The sequence below is a fragment of the Peromyscus leucopus genome, chromosome 8b (genome assembly GCF_004664715.2).
Source record: "Peromyscus leucopus breed LL Stock chromosome 8b, UCI_PerLeu_2.1, whole genome shotgun sequence".
NCBI lineage: Eukaryota > Metazoa > Chordata > Mammalia > Rodentia > Cricetidae > Peromyscus > Peromyscus leucopus.
This window is the reverse complement of record NC_051086.1, coordinates 31749798-31768462: the sequence shown is the minus strand read 5'-3', so window position 1 is coordinate 31768462 and position 18665 is coordinate 31749798. Positions and strand designations below refer to the sequence as shown.

Sequence of the window (18665 nt, the reverse complement as noted above, 5' to 3'; positions counted from 1 at the left end):
CATGGCAGCAGCCCAGGCCTGGCCCTGTGTGGCTGAGCAGGCCATTCAGGTTGGCATGGCCCCCATGGCAGTGAGGTTCTGGGACACCAACATGGCACAGGTGGTGGCCCAGATCTCTAGCACTGAAATAGCATGTTCTTAAAGCAAATGTGACAGTTGCCATAGGGATTCAGACCCCAGACAGGGTTATCAGAACCCAACCAGACAGCTACAACACATCCTTGATTTCTCACGATAAGCATGGCCACCTCCGAGAACATCTCAACACAAACTGGGTTAAAACTGGGTTATGAATGACTGATTAGTAAGTTGATGAGTGCTGTATAGATCACCACATGCCAGTTCTGCTAAGAGCCATCATCTCCCATTGAGCATGCTGACATCACCGGGCTCACAGAGGGAAGATTGTTCTTCCTAGAACAAAGTCAGGGCTAGAATGCTCATCACAGCTCCCACTGAGAGTGCCACAGAAGAAAACAGATTTCCTACATTGGGCTGATGAAATGAAAATTATTATTTAGCATACTTTTATTTTTCGGTGTCTTTTGTTTTTGTATGTCTGTGTTTGTATGAGTGTCTGTATTTACATGTATCTGTGTGATGTCACTGTATCTGTCTGTGTGTTTGTGTTTCTCTGGGTATTTTTAAAAAGTTTTTTTTTTTTTTCCTTTTCAGAGAGGAACTCATTATATAGCCTAGTCTGGTCTTGAATTCACAGTCCTCCTGCCTCAACCTCCTGTAGGGCTATGATTACAGATGTGTGTTGCCACGCCTGGCTCTGGGTAGTTTTTCTTGTAGGTTTTTTCCTAAGTGTATGCCTCTACATCATCTTTTCTGGGAATATGTTTGATTGTTTCAGTCTGTTGGCCTGTCTCTTTCCGGTGGGTACCTTTTTCTATGTGCAGGCTTCTCAGTGTGCATGTGTGTGTCCTTACTGTATGTGTGCATTGTGTGTGTGTGTGTGTGTGTGTGTGTGTGTGTGTGCATAGTGTATGTGTGCATAGTGTGTGTGCATAGTGTGTGTATAGTGTGTGTGTGCATAGTGTGTGTGTATAGTGTGTGTGTGCATAGTGTGTGTGCATAGTGTGTGTGTGCATAATGTGTGTGTATAGTGTGTGTGTACATAGTGTGTGTGTATAGTGTGTGTGCGTGTGTGTGCATAGTTGTGTGTGTGTGTGTGTGTGTGTGTGTGTGTATAGTGTGTGTGTGTGTAGAGTTCAAGTGGAAAAGCGGAAGGCGTGCCTCCACCCTGTAAGATAAAGATGAGTATCGGGCAGAGAGTTGAGGAGTGGCAGCTGGAGCCTCACTGGATTATGACCCAATTTTTCTTCTCACTCATTAGGTGATTTTCTGTGATTCATTTCAACCCTCTAGGCCTCAGTTCTCTGGGAGATTATATGACTTTCATAACCTAGCTCTCAGGGATTTTCTGAGAATGCAATAGTAATGTAATTTACAATGCTTTTGAAAAAGTCAAAAGCACTATAAGAAGAAAGGCATTAAATGGATTAACATTGGCCTCCATTCAAGAAAGACCTGTGTGTTCAAAACAGGCATGGGAAGGAGACTGTGATTCAAGTGGGAATCTTTGGTTGGTAGGTCATAGGGGCTGAGCCAAGCATGCCACATGGGAGGAAGAGAGGACTTTTGCTCTGTGCTCCGAATCAGCAAAAGCAAGCTTCATTTTCAGTGCCAGCTCTGATCAGTTAATGGCTACTTGGAATGCCATGTGCAGGAGCTAATGGAAGCCATGTCTTGGCAAAAATGATAATAAGGCCACTACTGTGATAATAAGGGTGGCTACTGTGGGTGCCAGGGAGGGTCACTTACAGCATGCAGGTGTGTGCTTACACCTCCCAGAGTGGGTGGGGCAACATCAGAGCTCCAATCTGAAGTTGGACTGCTATCTTACCAATTGTTAAAAGTAAAATCTTTATAAAATTTGAGATCAGTTAGAGTCTCTGTTCACATGGCTTTAGTGATCTTTCCTCAGTTGTGTGTGTGTGTGTGTGTCTGTCTGTGAATGCATTAGTAACTTTGTTAGTTCACATACATAGTTCAGTAAATGATGCAAATATGGAGCTTTACTAGAATTGGTAAAAGGAATGATTCAGGTTGTCATTATGGTTGTGAAGAAACTTTCCTTTTCTGCAACCCCTCTTTCAATGGGTTTTATCAAAATTAGAGGAGACATTTTAACTTATCCCTCAGAGTCTGTGTTTTTTTTTTTTTTTTTTTTTTCTTGAGACAGGGTTTCTCTGTAGTTTTGGTGCTGTCCTGGATCTTGCTCTGTAGACCAGACTGGCCTCGAACTCACAGAAATCCTCCTGTCTCTGCCTCTGCCTCCTGAGTGCTGGAATTAAAGGCATGAGCCACCACCGCCCGGCTTTTTTTTTTTTTTTTTTTTTTTTTTTTTTCGAGACAGGGTTTCTCTGTGTAGTTTTGCGCTTGTCCTGGAACTCCCTTTGTAGACCAGGTTGGCCTCGAACTCACAGAGATCCACCTGCCTCTGCCTCCCGAGTACTGGGATTAAAGGCGTGCGCCAGAGTCTGTGTTCTTAACAATGAACACTAGAAGGTATCAGAGAAGTCCCCAGCACCTGCCCTTTGCAGCTGTCTGCTGAGTGCTTTCCTGGCCTCCCGGCCCTCACTTCAAGCTTTGTAGGTTGTCCCACAGAACTTTGTGACCTGGCGCTTGTGGAGTGGCTTCACTTCCTTTGCTGATGTTCCTTTATGCAGCAGCCCTCTGACTTGGCCTATAAATCCCTTCCCCTTTTAACTGAATGGACAATTGGTGTCACTTTGTTGTGAGCATGAGTGAGCTTGTCTGTTGGTATCAGATACCATGCACTTGGACTACTGATTCCTTGAAAAAGACAACAGGGAGAGAAATACTTTTTTTTTTTTTGCTACATTGTAGGCATCTTTTTTTTTCTAACTCAGGGGATAAGGAAAAAAAGCAACATTGAACATTGCTTTGTAATAAAGTGATTTTTATGAAATATTTCACTCTAGGATGTAGCTGGAGTTTTCTCCAGTCCACCTACTGCTCTCCCAGCAGTGGCTCCTTCCTGCTGTACACCTGGGTCTTCTCATTCTTCTGTCTCAGACAGAAGAACATCATTGGTCATCAGCAACATCACCTGGAAGACAGTTAGAAATGCAGTCTCTGGCCTTACCCCAGTCTCATGCCCTCACATTCCAGCCTCTCTGAGCACCCTACTGTTCCTTGTCTGCACCGCTCTCTCCCTGTGCTGTTTCCACCCCGCTGTCCTGCTTCTTGTCACCCTGGCAACACTTTCTCCATCCCTCAGGCTTCAGCAGCACTCCTTCCTAGTAACCTCCCCTGTCCTGCGCTTGTATTCCCAGTCCCAGCTGTGCCCGCTCTCTCCTGCCATGTTCGGAGGTCACAGCAGTTGTGTATTAAACTGTGTCTCACTCCATCAACACAAGAGGAAAAAAAAAAAAAAAAGAATTGAGTCTGCTTTGGTCCTCTCCTGTCCCCATTGCTTAAAGCATAGACTCTGAATAAGACAGGTCCTAGAATGAAGTCTTTTGTAAAATCCGTCACTTTATTACCTCTGGCACTTTGGCAGTGGTGTGGGATGAGCTACAGCATAGGGTTTAACAACCTAAGCCTTGGAGTTAGCTGAGCCTGCGTTTAGGTTGCCCTAGCTTCCTCTTGTTGGCTTAACCGCTCAGCGCCTCCATCGTCACATTGGCTATAAATGAGAATGTCTGCCATGGTGCTGAGGGAATTAAATGAAATGATGTAGATAAAGTGCTTAGCCTATGTCTGACATCCATTGATTCAAAAAAACGTATAAACAGTACTTGCTCTAGTGTGTCAGGCGTTGGGGATTTGGCAACGAACAAAGTGGATTTGGTCCTGCTTTCATGGGGCACTTGATAGATAGTTGTCGTGGTAGCTGAGTTATTTTCTGTTATAGCTCGTTACTGTTGGCTCATTCGTATTGTGCATGGAGTCTGAGCATGAAATTCTAGAAACTACAAGCTGTGGGAGATGGACACTCTATTCTATACATTTAATTGAATTGATTCCTTAAGTCCCAGGACCACTTTCAGCTTAATTGTCCATAAAACTGAATCAAGGATACTTGAGGTCTGACATCATTTTCCAGCTCAGTAATCTATATGTGGCAAACCTGAAAACATTACATTTAATGGTTTTCAAAGACTCATCATTAACAAGTGCCTAGATATGGCTCAAAATTCCTATGTAAAATAACTGCTTTGGGTTTGAGGCTATCTATTTTCAAATGAGGGAGTGAACGCTTGAAGGGAAAGATCAAAGCCATAAGGGGAACTGGGTAGTGGTGAGTGGAAAAAGAATTGGTGGTCTTTGGCAAGGAGGATTTGACCTTGATGTGAGAGCTTTTGTGGGTCCTAAAACCAAGTGTCCAGCTGCAATGCATTAAATAGGATAATTTATTTGTAAAGAATTTTGCTACTAAGTGTTTGGGAGGCTTTGGAAGCTGGATATGGTGGTGGAAGCTAGGAGAGGTTCATAGAGCACAAGACAGGATGGATCAAAAAAGGCAGCAAACAGCTAGGACTTAAGGGAGCAGGAACCATAGTGAGAGCCTTGGGGCAATGAGACACTGGACGGTAACTACTGGCTGCCGTGGGTGCCATTTGAAGCATTGGTTCCAGACTTGAAGCCCTAGGCCAAGGAGGCCTGAATTGTTGAATAGAGGCCTATTCTGTCTGACTGTGGAGAGGAAGACCCTGATGGCATCTGACATTAAGCTCCTTCCTTGATTATGTAGATCAGTGGTTCTCAACCTTCCTGATGCCGAGACCCTTTAATATAGTACCTCATGTTGTAGTGACCCCCCAATCATAAAATTATTTTTGTTGCTACTTCATAACTATAATTTTGCTGCTGTTATGAATTGTAATGTAAATATGCTTTCTGATGGTCTTAGGTGACCCCTGTGAAGGGTTCCTTTGACCCCAAAGGGGTCATGACCCACAGGTTGAGAACCTGCTGATTGATGATATATTCCAAATATATAAATTTTGGTGGTAAATATTCCAAAAAGAGGAAGAAGGAAGAGTGTCCTGGGGATGGAAGAAATAGATACAAGTGCATGTAGCTTGTAGGACAAGGTTGATGACTTGTTAGCTAAGAATCAGCTTTCTAATACTCTTCCTTGGAGGTCCATCTAAATGTTGCTTGCCTTTATGCGTCTGTGCAGCAAGCTCTCCATCTTTTTGTGTTCACCCCTCTTTCCACAGCTCTCAGTTCTTGCCACTTTGTGCTGTGAGCATTGTCAGGAACTCATTTCCCCATCAGCCTGGAGTTTTCAGGGCTGAAGGACTTGCCAGTTTTAACAATAAAAAGTACAGTAGTTTATCAACACTTGAGATTTTCACATATTTCATATACAATGTATTTTGATCACATTTACCCCAATCATCCTCCAAATTTCTTTCAGATGCACTCTTTACCATCAAGCTCCTCTCCAACTTCATGTTCACCCCCTTTAAAAATAATCCATCCCATCCAATTTGTGATGAGGCCATCCCCTGGAGCATGGCTGACCTAACCAGGGACCACACCTTTAAAGAACATCAATTCTCCTTCTCCCAGAAGCTATAAACTGTTTATAACTCCTCAGTTCAGAGTGGGGAATCATGAGTCCCTCTTTGTTCCATGTTGTAATGTTGACTAGCTTGAGATTGTACAGGTCTTGTGCAGGCAACCCCAGCTGCTGTGAGCTCACGATGACAGTGATATTGTTATATCCAGAAGACATTGTTCCTTTTCAAGATTCTCTACCTCTTGGCTCTTACAGTCTTTATGCTCCTTCTTCTGTGATGTTTGCTGAGCCTTGTGGAGGATGAGTTGTGATACAGTTATTTATTTATTTATTTATTTATTTATTTATTTATTTATTAACACCACAGGTGGTTAATTTTTATATTTTGACGAGCTGTCAGTTTCTGTGTTAAATATCATCTACTGTACTAAGAAACTTCTCTGATGATAACTGAGAGCTGCACTAATCTGTGAGTATAGAGATACAAATGAGGAGGTAGTATGATACTATGTCCATTTAGAAAAATAGTAGTAGGTTCACCTCTGGGGCCTGTGAGCTCCTCACCATCGTCTTTTGATCACAGTACTAGACATGTGTTTGCTCATTTATAGCAGGTCTTAATCACAACCAGAATGTGATTGGCAGCATCTATAACATTCATGCCACTGTTGCATCCATGATATGTCTTGCCAGACCAGGCATTCTGTAGCTACCAGAGTTCACAGTTGGACAAGATTGTTGATGAGTTTTTCCCCTAGCAGTCTGCACAGCACCCTTTAGTACTCTAAAAGCTAGCCAATATCATTCATAGGGCTTGAAGAAATATGTAGTTCATGAAAGCCATTGAATAGATAAAATATCTTACCAGAAACTCAAGTCTAAGTAGCTGGGACACTATTCTGGATAGGAAACATTTAAATATTCTTTTATAACATGTACACAAAGACATGCATACTTGAAGACTGTCAAACCAGAAGAAACACAGAGTCTATGCATTCTGTGTACCCCAGCTTTCATTCATTTGATTTTTAAAGAATGTTTTCTTTTATAAAGCTTTATTCACTGAAGAAATCTCCTTGTCTTTTTTTTTTAGCATTCAGTGAACATTTTTTCTCTTCAATTTAGAGATATAATATTTTCCTCCCCAGGACATTTTGTGTTTCCTCAAATCCCTTCCATTTTGATGGGATCAGCCATATGGTTCTGTTAGTGACATCTCCAAGCCTAGTAAATTTAGCTGTTATAGACATGTAGATAGAAATAAAAATTCTTTTATCATTGACCTTTACTCCTAGATAGATAGTGTTATCTAAGGATGCAGAAATTCAAGATTCTGGGTTTTATTATAAAATGAGATTCCCCTGCCTCTCCTCTAGTGAAGTTACCATCAGGGGAATCAGGGAGAATGAAGGCTTTTATGACTTTGACTTCTACCTCCCTTCAGGGGAAGCATCAAAACCTGACTATTATAAACTGGGAAGAAATATATTGAAAGGTCACTGGGCAGCCTCTAGTGGGATTGTGGGTTGGAGGGAGGCTGGATGTTTCAGCACAAGTAGAGGGAAGCCAAACAAGCAGGACCAGTGTTAGGATAGGTGACAGCCCCTGGCCACAGAGCTGTGCTATGGAAACCACAAGCAACATGGCTGCTGTGTACTACACTGGCCACCACTGGCCACACTCTCTCTGGAAATGGGCCATCACCTGTCTTCAGAAAAGCTTTTATAGTTTCCCATTCTCTGGGTCTCTTGTTGCTGTTTCGAGGCCATGTCCAAGAGAATTTGGAAAGGAGAGCATCCCATTTTCAGTTCCTGGCTCATAGCAAGGCCATTAATGTAGGCAGAGGAGTTTCTCATATATAGGAAAGGATTTCATATGCTTCCCATGGCAGATACATTTTAAGCCATGGTTGATACGGATAAGAGAATTATCTTCTTGGTGTATTAGGTCCTCATAATAAAATGCCTTGTTGGTTCAACACAGCAACATGGGTAGAGGAGGACCATGGAAAATCTACTGTCACTGTCAATGAGTGTTGGAATGAAATGACATTGGTTATGAGGCAAGTTACCACAGAGCTTAGCCCCAAAGCCCTGCATTCTTACTCTCTGTCTAGGCTCTGCTTCTTTACTAAGTGAAAAATGTGGAATCATGATTGAATCTCAGAACCTCAGTTTACTCATTGGTGAATAGATATAACCTTAGAATCCACATTTTGTTTAGGGTACTCATGAGAAAATCTCCCCAAAGCTCTGAGTAGACTGCCTAGCATCTTTTAGAGCTAGGTCAGCCATTATGGCTGAGCTAGAGGACAATGAGATCAGGGATTGGCCAGAAGGACAAAAACCCAAGGCCCACTGTTGTCCAGAACATGCCAGATATCCATCTTCAAGGATAACCTGGAGGAAGGAGGTCACGATGAAATATGAAGTGGGTGACCTGCAGATTGGATGACCTCCATCAAACATCATGGGCAAATTCCCAAATGCTGCTGGTCACAGATGCCTGAGCAGAACAATCTGTTTTTAAAGTACAATTAAACAGACACATGCTCAGAGATCTCAAGGGGTAGACCCACCCCAAGGCCCCATATGCTTAGTTTAGGTACAGCAATTAGACAGCGTAGAGGAAAGTGTTCATCTCTGTTTTAGAGGTGATTTTTAAAACTGAATCTCTTTACAGAACTCAGAAGGTGTATTCTCAGACAGATTGTGTCAGCAACCTCTGTTTGGGTTGGAGTCCCGGGAAAGTCACCACTTCTTAGATACACTCAAATTTGTTTTTTTTTCCAGTTACCTAGATGATATTAAATAGATATCAATTTCTGTTAAGTGTTAACTAAAGAAGCATCTGCTTTAAAACCACTTACTGGGGATGGTGGGGTAGGAAAGATACAGTCGTGTAATAAATGATTTGCTAGTGTTTCAGGTATGAGTTTTACTATTACTTATCCCCCCCCAATAAATTGGAGAATGAAATATCCAAATGGAAGGATTCTAAGAGACATATTCTCATTTGTTTTCCACAACTGAAGACCATTTGAGTTTATGTAAGGCATTGTCTAAGCACTTGCCCATCAACTTCAAAGCTGTTGCTTCAAGCTGGGTTGATTGCAAAAAGCACCATTTAAGTGTTTCATAGTGGGACTAGGGAAGGGATGTGTACACACTGGTCACCCAGGGAGAGGTTGAAACCATCACTTAGCTCTTTAATGGAGGAGGAGGATGTAATTAACTTTTTTTTTTTTTTTGCATGTAACAATGGAATATTTTAGGTGGTGACAGTGGCTTATCCCTGCTTCCTATAGCAACTAGAATAAAATTAAACTCAGGCCTGTGACTTCCAGGAAACTGTAAAATGGAAAAATAAAAATTCCTTAGGTAGATTATTCTAAAAGTTTACCTTCTGTGTATTTAATTACCTCCTATTTTAATTACAATGGTTGAGTGATTGATTGTATGTGTGTTTGAGTGTGTGTGTGTTTGTAAAGTATGAGGAAAACTTTGGAGAGTTGGTTCTTTTTTCCCACAATGTGGGTCCAAGGGATCCATCAAAGGTCATTAGATTTGGTAGCAATCACCCTTATCCTCACACTTCACTGGCTCCTCTCCCTGTCCTTTCTCCTCCCTCCCTCCCTCCCTCCCTCCCTCCCTCCCTTCCTTCCTTCCTTCCTTCCTTCCTTCCTTTTTGGGTTTAAAAACTTTTAATTTGCGACTTAAAAATTGTTAATTCCAATAATTAAAATAATCTGAACAACAACAACAACAACAACAAAATGGTATACCAGGCTTTTTCTTTTGGGACACCAACCAGCTCCTAAATCATGACATGGAGACTTAATATTAGTTATAAATGCTCAGCTTAGCTTAGGCTCATTTCTGGCTAGCCTTTTAACTTAGATTAACCTGTTTTTCTTCATCTATGTTTTGCCTTAGGGCCTGCCTCCCTTCCTTCCTTTCTTCCTTCCTTCTCTCCTTTCTCTCTCTCTCTCTCTCTCTCTCTCTCTCTCTCTCTCTCTCTCTCTCTCTCTCTCACTTTCCTGCTGTCTCTATGTCTGGCTAGCAGTTGCCTGGCTCTTGTCCCTAAGTATCTCTTTCATTCTCTCCTCCCCCTTCTCTCTCTCCCTTTTCTGAGCCTGGATTCTCTTCCTATTTATTCTCTTTGCCTAGAAGCCCTGCCTATCTATTGGCCATTCAACTTTTTATTAGATCAGTCAAGTGCCTTAGGCAGGCAAGGTGAAACAAATGCAGCACATCTTTACATAATTAAACACACATCCTTACATTGTTAAGCAAATACAGCATGAACAAATGTAACACATCTTTATATAGTTAAATATTCCACAACAAAATGGCACTGTGACTAAACTGCACTTTCCAGCCTGAAGGATGCCTTGGACAACCTTCAATTTTACTCTATATTTCACCACTTCCCACCCACTTTTTTCCTTCATTAACGGGTGATCCCTGTTAGCCAGACTGGCAGATGGGTGGGAGAGGCAGGGGGGAATTTGTAGTCTGTAGTTCTGATTCTTTGCCATGAAAGGGGCAGCACAGTCACTTAAACTTGATCCAACCTCTGCATCTTACAAAGCTAAATAGCTAAAAGAAGCAAAATAAATAGGTGCTGTGTGTGGACTGTACAGTGCACATTGGCTGTGTTCACCTCATACGACACACCAGCTTGCTTCTCATGTCCAATCATTCCTTTTGAAGGCAGAGGATTTTTCTCTTGTGTTTCTGTCTTCTTCAATTTTGACTTATCGAATTTCTCCATCTCAGTCTTATTGAGTTTGTTTGACATGCTTGTGGAAGGATCGAGAAGAGTCAGATCTGCTCAGTGGCCACTGCCCAGTCCCCTGGTATTTTTTGAATGTGCATCCCGCACTGTAAGCAATACATCAAGCTTCCTAACCTACAGATGCAACTTGGTTAGTGCAGCAAGGCAGATAGGTTTCAGCTCCCAGCTTGAAATCTGAGATCGATCAGTGCTGACTGCCTGGAAGAGTGATGAAAGGGCTTCTAAATAAAGTTGCCTCTAGGTGCATCAGGGTGGTGATTGATAAATAATGTCTGCCATTGTTGTAAAGGGAAGGATAGTGATCATTCCAGGCTCAAACAGTGCAAAGGATACAGGATACTGGGGTCTAGCCTTGGTTTAGCCATAACATGTTACGTGACTTTGGACAAACTTCAGTGTTTGTTTTCTTAATGTTCATTTGGGGAGGAGAAAAGAAATGATCTTGAAAATAAAAAAAGCCACAAGGTTGTTACAAAGACTCAGAAGGGTTGAAAGCACAGAATTGTGCAGTGCAGTACAATACATTGTTGTCATTATTTCCCAGGCTGAAGGCTAACGTGGTAGCTTACAGACTTATATAAATAAATATAAGACAAAAATACTCAAAGTTCATTGCAAAGATATTTATCCCTTCATTTTCTGAGTGTAGGGGACAAGGGGAGTATGGAGTCCTGGAGTAGAAAAGGAGTCTCACAGTGTGCTAGAAATAGAAAGATTTTTGATGTTGCCTAAAAGAATAACCATTCCAATTGTTTCTGAATTTGAGACCCTCCATCTTTTTTTCTAGGGAAAATATCCTTTATTACACCTGGTGTAATAACTCAGCAAACAGTTCTGGTCTGTTTGAGGCTGCTTATTTCTTAAAAGGCTTTCTAGATTTTAGCATTAAATGAGTGCCATTAAGTCCATCTGAATTAAGTCAGCTGTCTTAGACATCACCAGGAAAAGGTATTGAGATGTTCTTAGCCCATGAACTTTTTCAGCTTCTATAGTGATCTCTTGGACATGAGCCTTTGGTGCTTGCTGCCAAATTCCCTTTATAATGGCTGAGAATGGGGGAATTTATTTGACTGAGATGCAAATGTGTGTGTGTGTGTACAATATTTACCTGTGAGAGAAAACCAAGTCAGAGTATTAACATAAGGCCATAAAACATGAGAAGATGTAGTTCTAAAACCCTTTAGTTGGGGAGCATCTTTGCCTCACTGATATCAGCATCCAACACTGCATTCAACTAATTTTGGTCCTACAACTACTGGGAACCAGGCACTCATGGGACATGATGCTGGGAATATTGATGTTTTCTTTTTGGAAGAGAAGAATGAACAAGCATAAAAAATGATTTTTTTTACTTTCAGACTGGAAGTATGTGGCATGAAAGTACATCATTTGCATACCAGGGACTAGAGAGTGGGGCATTTATCAATAGTGTTCTGTGCTAGTTAAATGAGTCAATATAGGTCCACTATTGGCCACCTGTAATTCCATACTACACAGTGATGCTAGATGGCTGCAACAATGTGATGAGCCAAACTATATCCATGGAGTTCCCATATAGGGTGAAAGAGAAATTCACTTGCTTGCTTGAGTGGGAGTTTGGCTCAGAACGTTGTGGAATAGAGCCTTTTATTTATTTATGCTTTTGAGCTCTCTGGAGACATTTCTATACTTAGATCAATGTCTTGAAAGTTAGGGAGCATAGAGGAGCTGTGTGGGGAATTTATGGTGACTTGAGAAGGGGCAGTGGAGTAGCCAACCTAAAACAAAATAACTTTCATAAATTTTGTTGACTAAAGGAAGACAAAACATTTTTTATGAACCTGGGAAACAAAGCAGAAAAAAGCAGAGCTCAGGGCTGGGCAAAATTGGCTATGGATGAGGAATAAAGATGGAGACTAGAAAGACAAAGACTTGAGGAGTCCTTGAAGAGCTGAAGTAAGGACTCAAAGATGGTCTTGGTTCTTCTGTGACTCTTCCCTCCTCCTTAAAGGAATGGAAGTGAGGATAGAACACCACAGTGTAAAATCTAACTAAAAACACCAGTTCACAATGATCTCTGATGGTTAATTTTAATGTCTGAACTTGACTGGGCCATAACCGGCCCACATCAAATATTCTAGATGTGTTGGCAAGGGTGTTTTCAGATGAGATTAGCATTTGAACTAGTGAATTCAGAGAAATAGACTACCCTTCCCAGCACTGACAGGAATCATTCATTCCACAAAGTGCTAAATATAATACAAAGTTAAAGGAAGGATTGGCCATTTCCCACATGATTGCCTGAGCCAGACATTGGTCTTGTTCTGCCCTTGTACTAGGATTAGAATTTTTGCTTCTGTAGCCTTCAGACTTGGATTAAAACAATATCCCTGGATTTCAGTGATCAGCTTGTGGATGGCAGATCACTGGATTTCTGAACTTTTATGAGCCAATTTTCCTTGATCCCCCCTCCTTCTCCCTCTCCTCTCCTGTTATATCTATCTGTATATATCTCATATGTTTCCAAACTTATGATGAGGTTATACCTTCAAAACCCTTTATAAATTGGAAACATTGTCAATTAAAGTATGTTTTTATACATACCATCTGTATTGACTACTTTTCTCATTGCCTGTGAGCAAACAGTTGACACAAACAACTTAAGGGAGGAACGGTTCCCTTTGGCTCTTGGTCCAGGGCTACAGTCTACCACAGTTATGAGGGCATGGTGAATATCATAACTGCCATCATAGAGCCTCTCTCCAGTAACAGATGGAAGCAGATGCAGATATCCACAGCCAAACACCAGGCCAAGCTCCAAGAGTCCAGTCGAAGAGAAGGAAAAGAGATGCTGTGAGCAAGGGGCATCAAGATCATGATGGGGAAATCTGCAGAGATGACCAAACCAATCTAGAGGGAACTCATGAAAGTTGGATCAATGGCTGTGGAGCCTGCATGGGACTGAACTAGGCCCTCTGCATGGCGAGACAGTTGTGTAGCTTGATCTGCTTAAGGGCCCCCTGGTGGTAGGATCAGAATTCATCCCTGGTGCATGAACAGGCTTTTTGGAGCCCACTACCTATGATGGGATACCTCATGCAGCCTTGAGGAAGGGGCAGGGGCTTGGACTTGCCTCTACTAAATGTACCTCTCCGTGGGAGGCTGTACCTTCTTGTAGGAGGGAATGGGGGGTGTGTTGGGAGGGGAGGCTAGAGGGGTGGGAGGAAGAGGGAGATCTTTGGTATGCAAAATGAATAAAAATTTTTCTTAGTTAAAAAAAGAAAGAGGGCATGATGGGAGGACCAGCTCCTGTTTGTGGCGGCAGGAGGCTGCTTGTTTGATGTTTTTTTTTTTTTTGATATATATTTTTTATTTTACAATACTATTCAGTTCTACATATCAGCCATGGTTCCCCTATTCTCCCCCCTCCCACGCCTCCCTTACCCCAGCCCACCCTCCATTCCCACCTCCTCCAGGCCAAGTTTGATGTTTTATTAGATCAAAAGGCAGAGACAGGGGGTCCTGGTGCTTGATTGCTTTCCTCATTTGCCTTGTTTATTTAGTTTGTGACCATAGTCTGTTGGATGGTGCCTTCCATATCCAGGACATGTCTTCCCCTATTAGTTAATTCTCTCTGGAAAAGTCTTCATTTTTCTGCCTGAATATGTGCTTCATTAATGTCTTTCTTTCTTTCTTTCTTTCTTTCTTTCTTTCTTTCTTTCTTTCTTCTCTCTCTCTCTCTCTCTCTCTCTCTCTCTCTCTCTTCTCTCTCCTTCTCTCTCCTTCCTTCCTTCCTTCCTTCCTTCATTTCTTCCTTCCTTTCTTTTTTTTATGTACATTGGGGTTTTGTCTGCACAAGGATGCCAGATCCCCTGGAACTGGAATTACAGACAGTTGTGAGCCGCCATGTGCATACTAGGAGTTGAACCTAGGTCCTTTAGAAGAGCCAGTGCTCTTAACGGCTGAGCCATCACTCCAGCCCCAGGAATTTCTTAATACAACCAAGTTGACAGATTTCACTATCACATGATGTAAGGTACAGCTTCTTTCAAATTGAGGTATAATTATTTCACTTATTATTATTATTACTATTATTATTATTATGTATGTGCATGTGTGTGTGTTTCCTTGGCTCTGAGCACCACATCGTGTGTGTGTGTGTGTGTGTGTGTGTGTGTGTGTGTGTGTGTGTGTGTGTTTTGGTCAGAGGACAATGTCCAGGAGTCAGTTCTCTTTATCTACCATGAGTTCCAGGGACCAAAATCAACTTTTCAGGCTTGCATGGGAAGCACTTACCCTAAGCCATCTTCACAGCTCTAGTACAACCTCTGTACAAACTCTAGTACAAAGTGATTAAATTGGTGGTTATGACCCTGTCTTAGTTAAGGTTTCTGTTGTTGTGAAGAGATACCATGAGTACGACAACTGTTATAAAGGAAAACATTTAATTGGGGTGCTTACAGTTCAGAGGTTCAGTACATTATCATCATGGTGGGACATGATGGTGTGCAGGCAGACATGGTGCTGGAGAAGTAGCTGAGAGTCCTACATCTTGCAGGCAATAGGAAGTGGTCTGTGACACTGGGAGTAGCTTGAGCATAGGAGAACTCAAAGCCCACCCTCACCGTGACACATTTCCTTTAACAAGGTCACACCTCTTAATAGTGCTACTCCCATTTTCTTTCAAACCACCACAGACCCCATGTAAATCTTGTAAATGAATGTGAGGGGTTGCGAAAAAAATTGGCACTGGCAAAGGTTTCTGAATGTACAACCACCAAAAATTAATTTAAAAAATCAAATGTAATGAATCTGAGCTGTTTATGGGAGTACTTGCCCATGTTGCATCGGGTGATGTCACTGCAGCCTTCATTCTGAACATACAACATGCACACTTTGCATTGCACATAGTATCATGCCACACAGTGCCAACAAATGTTGCTCAAAATACCTCAGTTCAGATGTGAGACTACTGTATGTTACAAATTGTTAGGTTTTTACTGTACATACAATGGTTCCTGGTATAATAATGGAAAGCAAAGATTTAAAAAAGGATTTTATATTTCTGTGGCCCATGGCAATTTTCCAGGCTGGAGAGATGGCTCAGCAGTTAAGAGCACTGGCTGTTCTTCCAGAGGACCCAGGTTTAACTCCTGGCTAAATATTTGTTCATGGATTTAGACCATTTTTAGTATTTTTCAGAGCTGTTTGATACTTTAATGGACTTCTGATTTTGGTCTGTTCATTCTCTCTCTCTCTCTCTCTCTCTCTCTCTCTCTCTCTCTCTGTCTCTCTCTCTGTCTCTCTCTCTCTCTCTCAGATTATATCACAGGATTTCTATGAGGGTCACAGAAGCTGATGAACTTTTAAAGAAAGGTACAAAGAGAGTTGTCTACGGCTGTAAGCTGGCAGAGATTGTTATGTGTGCTATGGAGTGGAAAGATGATGTCGGAGGCATTCCTTTTATTTGTTGCTTATTGCTGCTCTTCAGACACAAATACTTGTCAGCATCTAATCAATGTTGCCTTTTCTGAAGGAGGATTGACAGAGACAAGCTTTCCTCTCTGCTCCTGTCAAGGCAAGGGGCCCCTATTGAGGCACTCATTCTAATTTACCTAATCGAGGGCATTTGCCTTCTGCAAGCTTATTGTTTTGATGTGTGCTGCAGACTTGTCATGGTTAAGGTATCCTCTCTGTTATTAAGATAAAGACTGACCTTGTCTTTCTTGAGGTGGATGACTGATGGGAGATAATATATATCTTTTTAACCACCCTGTCAGGTTAATTAGATGCTTTCTATCCAGGGACCTACATGTTCTGATTTAACATCAAAATCTCTTTGTAAAAGGCTCAATGCTGGGAAGATTAAATCTAGGACTAACCAGTGGACACAAGAGACCAGGGGATAGATTTCTTAAATTAACTCATTATAATACAGAGCTGTGTAATAGAAACAGGAGTGGGATAGGCCTCTCAGAATAGAGACATTCATATAGTGTAGGAGGATCTCTGAGAAGTCACAGGATTGATTTATTTATCCCAAGGACATGTGAGAAGCATTTGTATTATGCTCACTATGAAAGGGGAAACTGGGAAGTCATACCCCAAAGGTTAGAGATGTGGGCTTAGTCTTTTTTTTTTTTCCAGCTGTGAGGCTAACACTAATTGTCATCATGAGGGGTTCTAGACTCACCTAAGGGACAAGTCTCTGGGCATGTCTGTAAAAGATTCTCTACATTAGGTTTGTTGAGGTGAGAAGACCCATCTCAAATGTAGGTGGTACCATTTCACAGCCTGGGGTCCTGAACTGAGTAAAGAGAGAGCAGGTTGAACACTAGTACTCATCTCTCTGCTTCCTGACTGTGGACACAGCGTGACCAGCTGCTTCAAGCTCTTGCCAACACGACTACCCCACCAGAGTGAACTGTACCCCAGAATTGAGAATCAGAATAAATTCTTCTCTTCCTGAGCTGCTTTCTTCTGCCTTTGTTGGAGTGTTTTATCACAGCATAGGAAAAGTAGCTACTAATTCAGCATAACAGCAAAAACAGAGGATCATGACAACACAACCCTAGTGATCAGCGATTGTCAACTCTTCACTCTGTGCCAGGGCAGAGCTCATGCTGTGTACACTGCTCCCTGCTCCTCATGCCACAGTTAGGTGCTTATTTCTCTTCTTGGTCACTCACTTGCTGTGCGACCTTGGCCTGGTCCCTTACTTCTCTTTTCTATGAGGTTTTAATTAGAGATCCCCTCCAATTCTATTATGTGTGTGTGCACTTGTGGGTGTGTACATGTGAGCTGTGTTTCCATTATTATAAATTTCCTACTATTATAAAAAACCACAGACCTAAGGCTTTATGAGTCAAACTTTGACTTCCAAAGCAAAAGGTTCATTGTGTGATGCCAAATAAGCAGGAGTGGAAGAGGAAGAGGAGAGGTTGGATCTGACCTCTTGGGCCCACTCTGGTTGGGGCTTGTCTGCCAGGGGTGGCATAAAGGATCTTTAATCTCATACTGTGGTCTTCTCAGAACAGCTGGGACCAAAAGGCTCAAGGAGTTCTCTGGAAGGGAGCTATGATCACCACTATATCACTAACATATGCTAAAAGGTTTTTTGTTTGTTTGTTTGTTTCTCTGTTTTGAGACAGGATCTCACTATGTAGCCCTGGCTGGTCTGGAACTCGCCATGTAGATCAGGCTGGCCTCACACAGAGATTTGCCTGCCTCTGTCTTCTGAGTGTTGGGACTAAAGGCGTATGTCAACACACCCAGCAGTTCGCTGTGTATACAGAAACAGATGAAGAATCAGGTGTACTTCTCATTGCTAGAAGAGTTCATGGTTGTGGCTTTGGACTCCTTCCGTTGGAGTCTGAGCCCAGGCTGGAATTCAACGATGACTCTACACTATTTTTAGGAGCACAGACACTGACACACTGGTAGGGAGTCAGTCGTGGGTGTGTGGAGATAATTTTGCTGCCGATATTGTTTAGAGCTGCCAGTGACTGGTGAAAATAAAATCAAACTGACTTTTGTTGCTTTATAGTTTTTTTAGGAAGGGAAAATACTATCAAAATATGTTGTAGGAAAAAATTTAAAAAAAGAAAATTCTAAGTGATTTAAGTATATGAGTGCTTTGACCGCATGTATGTATATGTACAACGAGTGTGCCTGGTGCCCACAGAGGTCAGGAAAGGGTTTCAGATATCCTAGAACTGGAGTTACAGATGGTTGTGAGCTGGGAACCGAACCCTGGTTCTCTGTAATAACAAGTGCTTTTAACTTTGGGGCCACCTCTTGAGTGCTCTTTTAAATTCTTTTTTTTGAGACAGGGTTTCTCTGTATAGCTTTGTGCCTTTCCTGGAACTCACTCTGTAGCCCAGGCTGGCCTCGAACTCACAGAGATCCACCTGGCTCTGCCTCCCAAGTGCTGGGATTAAAGGCGTGTGCCACCACCGCCCTTAAATTCTTTAAATGTGCCACCTCTTTCTTGGATGGACACAGCTCACTGCTCCTATTGACTGCCTCTGAACATAGGCCCCGAGTCCTAGGGATTGGGAGTTGGGGCAAAGACGACTGGTTTATGAAAGACAGGAACTGGAAAAAAAAAAAAAAAGAATTGGGGATCTAGAGAGATGGGTCAGCAGGTGAGAGAATATGCTGCTCGCGGAGAGCTGAAGCTTAGTTACCAGCACTCATTCCAAGAAGCCCATGATCTCATGTAACTTTAGTTCCAGAGGACCCAATTCACTCCTCTGGCACCCATCAGGAGCCCATGAATGTGAATATTTATATATTGTATATATACATGCATATATAC

The 18665-nt window shown here is 42.1% G+C and overlaps 1 protein-coding gene across 1 annotated transcript; it reads right to left on the bottom strand.

Moving 5' to 3' along the window:
• Nucleotides 1–10018: 10018 nt before the first annotated feature.
• LOC114706375 (thymosin beta-4-like) lies at nt 10019–10384 on the bottom strand. Its single transcript, XM_037201167.1, has 2 exons — nt 10210–10384; nt 10019–10032 (listed from the first exon to the last, which is right to left on the bottom strand). The coding sequence occupies exons 1-2, from the start codon at nt 10367–10369 to the stop codon at nt 10019–10021; spliced, it is 174 nt and encodes a 57-aa protein (XP_037057062.1). The 5' UTR covers nt 10370–10384.
• Between the last annotated feature and the right edge of the window lie 8281 nt (nt 10385–18665).